This window comes from Mastigoproctus giganteus, chromosome 7, assembly GCF_048544385.1.
Source record: "Mastigoproctus giganteus isolate SK-2022 chromosome 7, ASM4854438v1, whole genome shotgun sequence".
NCBI classification, from domain to species: domain Eukaryota; kingdom Metazoa; phylum Arthropoda; class Arachnida; order Uropygi; family Thelyphonidae; genus Mastigoproctus; species Mastigoproctus giganteus.
Window position 1 is genome coordinate 191202870 of NC_143581.1, and position 12007 is coordinate 191214876.

Below are 12007 nucleotides of genomic sequence, written 5' to 3' on the forward strand. Positions count from 1 at the left end.
TGTTATTTGTATCAACATGTCAGGAAAAGTACTAGAGAAAAGAATATCCTAGACCTCATCATCATCCATGAATTAGATGACATAACAGGGCTGACAGTAAAGCAACCAGTAGCAGGAAGTGATCACGGTGTTCTACGGTGGATGATGAAGAGAGAGGTAGCAGTAGTAAAAGGCAAAGGAATGGGTTATAATTTCAGAAAAGGAAATTAGATGCCTTAAGGTGCTACATGGCCTCTATTAACTGGGTAGATATTGCACAGAGAATGAATACAATTGAACTGTGGTATGCTTTTAAAACATTAATCACAGACGCCTTGAATGCATATTTACCATTAAAAAAATACTCCACGAGGAGGGTTCCAAGTTGGATGAATAGTGAAGTTGCCACATTACTTGAGCAGAAAAAGGTGGCATGGAAAAGTTACAGAGCAATAAAAAGTACTGAAGCCTATAACAGCTACAAGATCATCTTGTAGCTGTTATACCACAGAAAAGGTTCGACAGGCAAAGGCAGTTTATGAGAAATCACTAGCAAATAGAGCAAAGAGGGAGAATAAGGAATTTTTCACATATATAAATGCTAAGAAGAGCAGGACAAACCAGATCGGATCTTTACGTAAGGGAAAGGGGATAGTATTAAATTCACCAGCTGCCATTGCAGATGAACTCAACAGTTATTTTGCATTGATATTTACAGAAGAAAAACCTTTTGTGGCAATGGGAAATTGTGGGAGCGAAGTTGAAAAATATGTAATTAATGATATTGAAATTTCACAAGATTATTTAATGAAAAACCTTCGAGCCTACAGCCAGTAAGGCTCCTGGATTTGATGGAATATACCCTATAATCTTAAGGGAGGTGGCAATTGAGTGCATTGAACTATTGAGGCTAATTATGCGAGCATCACTAGACTGGGGAGATTCTGTTGGATTGAAAAAGTGCCAATGTATCTCCCATACATAAGGGTGGTTCTAAGAGTGAAGTGAGAAATTACCGACATGTCAGTCTGTCTTCAGTGGTAGGGAAAATCATGGAGGCAGTGATCAAGGGTGGAATTCAGGATCATTGAATTGAAATTCTCAAGGGTACTCAGCATTTTTTTTGTAAAGGGAAAATTATGTTTAACAAATCTGGTTCGCTCTTTTGAAAGGGCCACTCATGAGCTCGATTTAGGGAATAATTTCCACATTGTTTATTCAGATTTCAGCAAAGCTTTTGACTCAGTCCCACATGAGCGGTTGCTTTATAAGCTGGAACAGATTGGAATCACTGGGAAAAATCCTTAGATTGATATCAGGATGGCTTCAGGGCAGGAGGCAGAGGGTTGTGATAAATGGCTATTCCTCAGATTGGGTTAATGTAAGAAGTGCGGTTCCCCAAGGATCAGTATTAGGACCACTGTTGTTCTTAATTTTCATAAATGACATTGATGAAGGGATAGAGGGTGTGATGTCTAAATTTGCAGATGATGTTAAAATTGGTAGAGTAGTTAATGATCACTGTCAAGCTGAGCTTCTTCAGAGAGACCTAGATAGACTTCAGGAATGGTCAGAAAAATGGCAGCTATGCTTTAATCCAACAAAGTGTAAGGTATTACACCTGGGAAACAGTAATCCCAAAATAACTTATTCACTTGATGGAGTTCAACTAAACCCAGTACTGGAGGAAAGGGACTTGGGTGTTACGATACGGTCAGACATAAAATTCTCTGAGCATTGTAAACAGGTTGCAAGGAAGGTCCATGGTGTCGTATCGATGATCTATCAAACTTTTGCGAGTAGAGATAAGGACGTGATAATCCCATTATATAGGGCTTTTGTTAGACCACACTTGGAATACTGTGTTCAAGTATGGAGACTGCACCTGAAGCAAGACATCAAGCTTCTTGAAAGGGTGCAAAGACAGGTAACTCGCCCGTTGAGATTGGAAAAAGGGCATCCTTATGAAGAAAGACCTCGAATACGTGGGTTGCAGAGTTTGGAAACTAGACACCTTAGAGGAGATTTGATTGAGGTGTTTAAGGCTCTGAGAGGCATCAGTAAAATGAATGAGGACAAAATTTTCAAGATTATAAATGAATGCTGGAACTAGTAGACATAAATTTAAGTTACGCGGGGAGATGTTTAGATTGGACTGCAGGAAGTTTTATTTTACCAGTGAGTTATAAATTACAGGAATAAGTTGCCTACATGGGTGGTAGAAGCTGACAGTTTGGGGAAATTCAAAGGTCATCTGGATAGTACCTTTGGGTGAGGGAAACGCATAGGATGATAGGTTTAATTTCCTTTTCTTTTATTAATGGTTAGTTTTTTTTATCATTGTTCTATTCGTTTTTTTTTTTTTTTTTGGCTGGTGCAGCATAAGCCATAGGCTTTCTTGCACCATGCGGCCATTACTAATACTAATACTAACTCACTATCTGCGTTGGTGAGATAATGTCATAACCAGTGACAATTACTGTAAGTTGGTTCGAATGATGAATAGAGAACAACGCAAATTGATTCTTGAAGTTATGCATTGAATAACATATCAAGCTAACACAACACCACTTCAAATATACTTTACTGGTCCAGCAGGCTGTGTCAAGACCTTAAAAATTATGATATAAACACAACTTACAATCGATTAAGTCAGGTGCACAACTTGCTTAACAATGCATTCGTCGCTTGCATGTTGACGGGGAAGGTGGCCATAGCGATCAATGGTACTACAGTTCATTTGCCGTTCAAAGTTGCTATGACCACGAATACACAGTGGTCTTGCTCGGGAAACTTTGCACCTCTATCGTAACGCATTTCAAAACGTTCGAGCAGTATTCATCGATGAAGTTTGCATGATCAGAGCTGACATTTTGGATACGATCAATGCCAGACTGCAAGAGATCACCTGAGAGTTTGGTGGTTTAGATATCATATTTTGTGGAGATTTGTGTCAGTTGCTGCCAGTGAATGCAAGGCAAATATTCAAGCCTCATACATCGGTGATGCAATTTTGTGGCAGTCTCTCAGTTTCTTTTATAAAGTCTCGTGTTATAAAGTCGATTTATAACACGAGACTTTGTCATGGAACAAGTACTAAATGCTGTTCATTTGTTTCATCATAAAAACGATGTTGTTATTATTATTATTAGCATATGGTGCAAGGAAGCCTGAGGCTTATGCTACACCAGCCAAAAAAAAAAAAAAAAAAAAAAAAATTCCCAAATTATCCTGAGAGAGAGAGAGAGAGAGAAATAAATCACCAAGGAAGAGAAGAATGATGATATCCAGCTCAGGACTCTGGGTTTGCCAAGCCGATATTCACCAGATGTGAGCCCCTGGGGTTAAAAATTAAATTAAATTTTCTGTTTATACTCTGGGACAACCAAATGGTCAGAAGATTTCACAAGATAGACAGAATACAAGAAACAGCACAATATTCAGCAGTCACGGGCTTGAACCCCGGTTGACCACTAGACTATGGCGGCCTTAAATTTTTTGTTCAATATAACACTCAAGCATTAGAAGGAAACACTACCATCGATTGTACAGCCCACAATTGCTTCACCAGTTACAAGAGTCACGAACAGTTGACTAGTATGCGAAAAAAACTCCATCAAATGAGCGTAGCAGAGACCGGCGGTTTGCCATACGTATTTCATCTGTCGACTGGAAACCTTACATGATCACTACAAACATCGATGTTGAAAATGGTTTGGTCAATGGAGCGATCGGAACTTTACAGCATGTTGAGATGGAAGAAACAGAAATCAAAAGATTGTGGTTACATTTCAAAAGCCAGAAAGTTGGAACTAAGAGTCGTCTCAAGTCGTACCCACACATATTGTCGCATCGTGTGTAAAATCTGGCTGGACTCCAATTACCAGATGTTCTGCCACAGTATCTGTCAAAAGTAAAATGCTTAAATGCAAAAGAATCCAATTTCCTTTGGTTGAAGCTTATGCCATGATGGTTCATAAATCTTAGGGTGGAACTTTCAAAGAAATCATACTCAATTACGATAAGAGTCTCGAACAGCAACTAGTATACATTGCATTGTTGAGAGTTAGAAGCATCGATGACCTGTACATCAGAAATCAACTTGGTTTCAGTCAACTTGCTGTGTTTTATATGTTTTTGAATTTATTCAAGCTTTTGACTGGTTTTTTTTTTTTTTTTGTTATTCCAGGTTTTTCAGCCCACATAACATTCAAATTGGCTCCTGAATACTTGTTTGAACAGGCAGTACACAGAATGATTCAGTATTATCTGAGTAGCCAGTGTGCCAAGAACTCCAAAGTAGCAATGAGAACAACTGCTGTGCATTTATTTCCTTTTTCATTTGCCTGTTTTACCTGAACCATGATAGCTATAGTGGCCAGTAGTTTTCTATTGAAAACATTTTTGGTAGATTTCAGAAAATAAAAATAAATTTGGAAATTTTTCCTGCATTTTTTATTCTTAAATGTTAATTGTGAGCCTTACAGGGTATTTTCTTATCTTTGCTTGCAAAAATATGCTCTTATGACTTGTAATGAGTTTTATTTTTCTTTGAAAAACGTTTTTTTTTTTTTTTTTCATAATAAAAATAAAAAGATAAAGCAAACATCAGAGGCAGCAAAAAGCATATTCTTCTACAAGATGCCTGAAATATAAAAGTACAGTAAATTAGAATGATAATTAAAAAATAAAAATAATGCCAGTAGCATGGCAAGACAGAAGAGCGAAAATAGTCAAAATTAAACATAATGATCAAACTAAGATGGAAAGTTTTTGCTGCAGTAATATTACTCTTGTTACCCTTCTCTTCCCTCCCTGTTGGTTTGATCATTATGTTTAATTTTAATTATTTTGCTCTTCTGTCTTGCCATGCTACTGGCATTATTTTTTAATTTTCATTCTAATTTACTTTACTTTTATTTATATATATATATATATATATATATATATATATTATCTGTATAATATCAGTGTCAATACACCATAGACAACTCTTAAGAAACTACGTGTTGTAGTAGGCATCATTTGCTCTTTTTCTCATATTGTGCTCTTCCTTCACGATGAGTTGCCATGATATTTCACTACCTCAAATAAGTAACGTTTCACTAATAGAGAAGACTATTGTTACTTATTCTTAGTGAGTACCACCACCCAGACAGCACCATTTCTAGGCTATTGGCCTATCATCAGTGGATGGGTAGGTACCCTGGTATTGCAGACATGACGACCCAGTTGTGAGTATAATCACACAATATGAGAGATGCCAAAAGGTGTATATAACAATATTTAAAAATAAGTAAATGCACAAGGCATAATACGTTAAGAGTTGAGAGTTTATTATCTATATAATATCGGTGTAGATACACCATAGACTCTTAAAAAACTTTGAAGTAGTTGTTGTAGTAGGCATCATTTGATCTGTTTCTCATTGCATCTACTACAGCAACTACTTCGTAGTTTCTTAAGAGTTGTCTATGGTGTATCTACACCAATATGTCTTGTGAATTTAGTTATTTTTAAATATTGTTATATACACCTTTTGGCATCTCTCATATCGCTAGCAGTCAGAACGCTGTACCCGATACTGAATCTCTACCAAATTGAAAATTAAAAGTATATGAAAAGTAAACTAAAAACTTATTTCTTGATATTGTTACTTCAGTAGTAATGTTTTTGGAATAAGAACGACAAATTAATTTTATTAACACAGTTTATTAAGCATAAATTTATTATACAAGTGTATAAAAATAAGTCAAAGGTGAGTCTTATTTAATAAATAAAAAAATAATAAGTATTCATAATGAAGTTTTATAAAATATTCCAAATTTTTATTAAGTTCTCATCCGACCCAATATGCCGAGTTCTTTTCTACTGTTTCTAGATGATGTTTCCGAAGCAGCCACGAATCGACATATTTCGCTGGATCGAAGCGTGTCAGCGGTGGGCCTACAATTTTAAGAAACAGTAGTGAAGAAACTGTTTTTGTCATCATCGAAGCTCTGGTTGGGCTGACGATCAGATTCATTTGTGAAAATCCTCGTTCACATTCACTTGATGAAACTGGTATCGTACTTAGAGCATTCATTAAATTCTTCAATTCTTCCGAAATCGTCTTTTCAATTAGGTATTCCCGAAACCCACGAATTGTATCTCTTTCATTTAACCAAAACCTAATTGATAATTTTCTAATTTCATTCTCACCAAATGTCACTTGAGAGTTAGTATCTTTGGGCCAATGTTTCCTATCAAGTACTCGGGCCGATGCTACGAAATCAGCACTTTTACTATCAAGCAGCCTGCTTTCTACTGATTGTTTCAAAGTCCTATAGAAAGCCCCTGGATCGATTGGAGAATAATTTCTGTAGTCTGTCCCATGAAGTGAAACTCCTTGAAATCGTAGATTTTCGCCAGCTTTGGCGGAATTTCTGTAATACTGTCCCGGAACTGTTTGTCTCTCAAGAAAAAGTTGCCGACCGGGCTAGCCGAGTGGGTAAAAGTACCTGCCCGGCAACCCAAAGGTCGCGGGTTCGATTCCCGCCTCGGGCTTGGATCAAAGTACTGCAAAAACCTTGGGAGGTGCAATATGGCCACAGAAGCCAATGCGCCAACAACTACCAAATCAAAAAAAAAAAAAAAAAGAAAAAAAAAGAAAAGAAAAAGTTGTACAACAATTTCTATTTTTTTATTCGCCCTGTACAAATCTATATCGCGCTCCTGCAAGTCCAAGCTCAGGTCTGATAATTCTTGAAGAGCATCACACATTAAACCTAAGTCTAATATAAAGTTTGTAGTCATAATTTTCTTCTGCAATCCTTCATATGTACATCTTTCTTTTTGGTCCCGCATCAAGTCATTCTTTGCTTCTTGAAAATGATTAATTAACGCCTCATAGTTATTCCAAACAGTTGAAACAGACTGGAAGCTCGATGCCACCCATCGTGTGCTTAAAATTCTGCCAATTTTTAATAGTTCAATATCCAGCAATTTGGCACACACCTTCAATTCTCTGGCATTTTTTGGCGACGCGTTATACATGACATAAAGTTTATCAATAAATGCTTTAAATCTATCGATACCTGCAACGGATTTCACAGTATCACCAACTGATAGTTCTAATCAGTGATTAGCGCAATGCCACACTATTAAAGAAGGGAAGGCGCCTCCGTAGCCAGGTGGGAAGGAGCAGCAGTGCGTAGCACACGCTTCTTGATTAGACCGGGGTTCGAGCCCGTCACCACCAAATACGGATGATGCGGAAAGGTCAGGGAATGACCACCGCATATCCCCAAGCAATATGGCCTAAGCTGCTAATGCTCCTAAAAACCAAACAACAACAAAGAAGGGAATTTTTGTTTCATTAGTTTTGTAACACCACTTTTACTACCCATCATAACAGCTGCACCATCACATGTGACACAAACTAAGTGAGTTTTTAAATAGTTTTCCGTCATGCTGTATGACTGAAGACAATCGAGCAGAGAATGAAATATCCCTTTTGCAGTAACACTTTCGAGTTCAATCAAGTCCAGAAACAAATTTACGGGAGATCTCATTCCACAGTCAAATATACAAGTTCGAACGTAAATGATCAAAGTGGATTTCGTACCCACTGTGGTCGGTTCGTCAATTATCAGTGAAATAATAACTGAAAAAATACCTTCGTTATCCTCATTTTTCTTTTCTTGTCATCGATATGGTCATTAGCTCTTTGAACTAGTTCTTATATTTGAATTTTTTTTTTTTTTTTCGTGAAACTGTCCAAAATGTGGAAGTCATTGAGGTACTGTAACGATGTAAATAGAGATATGAAAAATTTACAGAAACATTTACGGAAAAAATCGCACTTCTGCGAAACAACAGTTGATTATTTGCAAAGAAAACCACTCTCTCCTAATTCCTGAAGAGGGCGCTTACAGTAGATGGTTGACCAGACCCCATTGTTTGCATCGGGAATACCCCTTGACCAGCGCAAGTTCTCGGTATGTGGGACAGGTGGTTGGATAGGATTTACGAGTATCACTAAGTGGAATAATCCCTTTAGCTCTCTTAATTCGTGCAGCAGCACTAATTGCCTAAATTGCCTAAAGGCCAGAAGTGTGAACAGTGTGTACCGAGTCTCCCTAATCTGTTCATTATATGAAATTTTTTTTCGCTCAACCGAAACTATTTTAAGTTTGTTAAACAGACATCCGACTGAGGAATCTAAAGTTCCAGAAATGGTTATAAAGTTTTATATAGAAAATATCTTAACAATAGACAGTGAAAAATGCAAATTTAGTTAAATAACTTTAAGCGTATGTATTTGAATAATGGTTAAACATGTGAAAAAGAAATTACTGAATATTTCAAATTTTGAAATGTGCTGCATAAAAATATCGCACGCTGTTAAAAAAAGGTGTCGGTACGCCGTACCATCACAAAAAAGCCCTGGTCTTCTCTATTAGTGAAGCGTTACTTATTCGAGGTAGTGCAATATTGTGGCAGCTCGTCGTGAAGGAAGAGCACGATATGAGAAACAGAGCAAATGATGCCTACTACAACAACTTTTGTAGTTTCTAAAGAGTTGTCTATGGTGTATCTACACCGATATTATATATATTATACCTTATAAACTTTCATTAATAAAAATTCTTTTCAATTTAGAATGTTGGAAGAAGGATGACATGTGGAGAATTTATAGAGAACCTTGCTGAATTAAATGATGGAGAAAACTTTCCAAAGGAAGTTCTAAAATCTCTCTACCATTCTATAAAAGCCGCACCTTTAGAATGGGCTGTGTAAGTTATGTATTACACACTTCTATTTCCTTCTTATTTTTAAATAAATTCTTAATAATACATGCTGTGATATTTATAGCATGTAGTATTGGCATTCACTGCAAAGCATATTCATTGCAAGTCATTTTTGATGATAATTTATCTTGAGCGCACACGCACGCGTACACACACACACACACACACACACTATGTGGCAACAAAATTCAGACTATTACATTTTGGATGCAGTGATAAAAAAACTGTAAAAGAAAGCCACTTCTGTTGCTTTCACTCTCAGAATAAAAAATTACTGTTAAGTAATTACAACATATCTAATTTCTAAAAAGTTTTCACAAACAAAACTTTTAGATATTTCTTATTATATGCTCAGTATCAGAAAAATTATCCTACCCTAGAAGAGTTAATAGAACTACCTGAAAACATGCAAGTCAGTATTATATGATGTATATGCAAATGATCGGACTGGCTATAAAAATAAACAGGATAAAGAGAAGTTGGAATGTTAATTGTGACATATGCTGATTTTAGTTTTAAAAGAAAAGAACAACTGAATATGGGTTAGTTTGTTCAGACAGGCTTTTAACATGTTCACACAAAACTGAATAAGTTTGAATGGAGTCACATAATTGAGATCTAGCTGGATGGTCCACCTGGCAAATTATTGTTCATGTTAATTAAAACCCTAGGACAGTTAAAATTCTGATTTTCAAAAATCAAATAATTTTTAAAAAATTGCAAAAAACAGAAGAAATTGTGAAAGAATTTGAAAAATCAAGAAAAATAATTTAAAAACTCATCATTGATTTTGTTTCTGATGTAATACTATAATCTACATCTATTTATATATCATTTAATTCAATTTTATCAACTTGCAGAGGATTTTGATAACAATAGATGACAGATGCCTCAACTCCTCCTCTGATTTTAAAATCTATTTTCACTGCCATTTACTATAAACTATGCCTACTAAGAAATGAGATGACAACACTCACTGGAAGATTTGGAGCATTATTTGAAACATACTTGAATGACCTCGAAAAATGAATACATTTATATGATTATATGATAATACAAAAATGTATTCACGTGTGTGTGTGTGTGTGTGTGGTTCTGATCTCGTAATAGTTACTTCGAGAGAAGGCAGCATTCAGATAATAGCATTCCAGAAAGACTGAGAAATGGATCATTCTTCCTCACAGTGACACTCCGTCCCATACTGCCAATAAGATAATCGTATTCTATGTTGGGAGACCCTGAACCATCTTATTTATAGTTTAGATGTGTCTGTTTCAGATTTCCACCTAAGTAAAAGAATTTTTGAGAGGAAAAAAAAAAGTTTGATTGCCATGTGGCAGTGGCTGCCAACCAATCCTAAATAATTCTGTGCTGTATGAGTATAATAGTGTGATTCAAATTTGCGCAACCTAAATATCAGTAATTAGAATTTATTAATTATTTTGTTATCAGATTCAGAATATAAGAATATTATAGATAATATCAGAATCAAGTAATTATAATGATAATAAGTATAAATAATTATAATAAATTTTTAAAAGGCCCATTTTCTACAATACTGCATAGACTCTTCATCATATTTGATGAAGAGTCTATGCAGCACTACCTTTGTAATGTTTGAGCATATATATTTGCAATTTCATTCTTGACAATACGAAATTTTTAGAAATCTTCAAGTACCGTGTTAATGGACTAGAAAGGAATAGCGAAAGCTTAAAAAGCGGTACTCACCTTGAAATTAATCTGCGATGGTTTACTTAGGAAGCGTGGTTAATGTTTAAGTTGAATTGTTGAATTGAAAATTAAAAGGGAGGGAAGTAGGTAAAAGTTGACTGAGTTAAATAGTGGCTTCATCGGATTCACTTACATAGTTTTTAATTATTCCTTCTTCTCTTTATTTCGATGACAACCAAGGATTGGATGTGTACACTTCTATTTCCTTGCGCCTATTTAACTCAGTCAACTTTTACCTACTTCCCTCCCTTTTAATTTTCAATTCAACAATTCAACTTAAACATTAACCACGCTTCCTAAGTAAACCATCGCAGATTAATTTCAAGGTGAGTACCGCTTTTTAAGCTTTCGCTATTCCTTTCTAATTTCATTCTTGTTAGTGGCTTTTAGCTTCTCCAGTCCATGGGAATTATTTTTATGTACTCTCCCTTTAAGCAAGTTTCACAAATAATAATCCATTGGTGTTAAATCTAGGGATAATGCACAATTTTTGAATATATTATGATGGCTTCATTAATGAATTAGTTTGGATGAGTTTTTGTAAGTATAACCTAACAACCGCTGTTCTGCATATAGTGGTATAAAGTGTTGTCACCAATATACTCACCTCCTTATTCCTGATAGCATGTCTGCACTGCTCAGAGAACTTCATAGACTGCACAATAAACCCCAGATCCTTTTCATTTTCCATTACCTGAGTACCACATAGCTGTTATGTTACTCTAGGATTACTGCTACCCATATACGATACCTTGCATTTGTCAATGTTAAACTTCAATTACCAATTCTCAGCCCATCTGCTTAATTTTTCTAGATCTTTTTTGCAGTAGTATACCTTTATACCTCTCAGTAGTTACTCAGCCAACCTTTGTATCATCTGCAAACTTAGGCATTAGTGCCTGATGTGCCCTCATCAATATTATTAATAAATACAGAAAACAACAATGGGTCCAACTCCAAATGCTGAAGGATTCCACTAATAACATTAGTCCACAAAGAACAATGTCCTTTTAACCCATGCTGTGACCAAAAATGCACTCCTGTTTAGCATGATAGTCCTACATTACTTCTTTAACCAGTAACTCTATTATTTTTCATGGAACAGAAGTTAAGTTAACAGGTCTGTAATTACACATGGCACCCTTTAATTCGCCCTTTGTGAATTGGGGATAAGTTTTGCACATCACTCCAAAGGGAACTCCCCTGTATTCAAAAATGCACTCATAATTATGCCTAAGAATTTGCTTACCTCCTTTGCTACTTCCGTTACTGTAATTGGATAGATCCCCTCTTCCACTTTCCTCTCTGTTATCACAAAATCATTTAGCTCCCTGTTAGAGTTTGGTAAACTTCTGGCATCCCTCTCCTCCTAAAGAACTCCTCTTATGTAAATGTAGATGCAAAATACCTATGCAACCTATCAGTAACCTGAGCAGAATCATCCACAACTAAACTGTCGACATCAAATGCACTAATGTAATTCAGCCCCTTCCTTCTACCAT

General features: G+C 35.8%; 1 protein-coding gene across 1 annotated transcript in view; it reads left to right on the forward strand.

The window, feature by feature from the left end:
- The window catches only part of LOC150083497 (uncharacterized), a 656046-nt gene that overhangs the window by 544450 nt on the left and 99589 nt on the right, over positions 1-12007 (forward strand). Inside the window, exon 7 of the mRNA XM_090377318.1 lies at positions 8623-8756. Within this exon, the coding sequence (XP_090233444.1) occupies positions 8623-8756 (134 nt within the window). The remainder of the gene's footprint in view (positions 1-8622; positions 8757-12007) is intronic.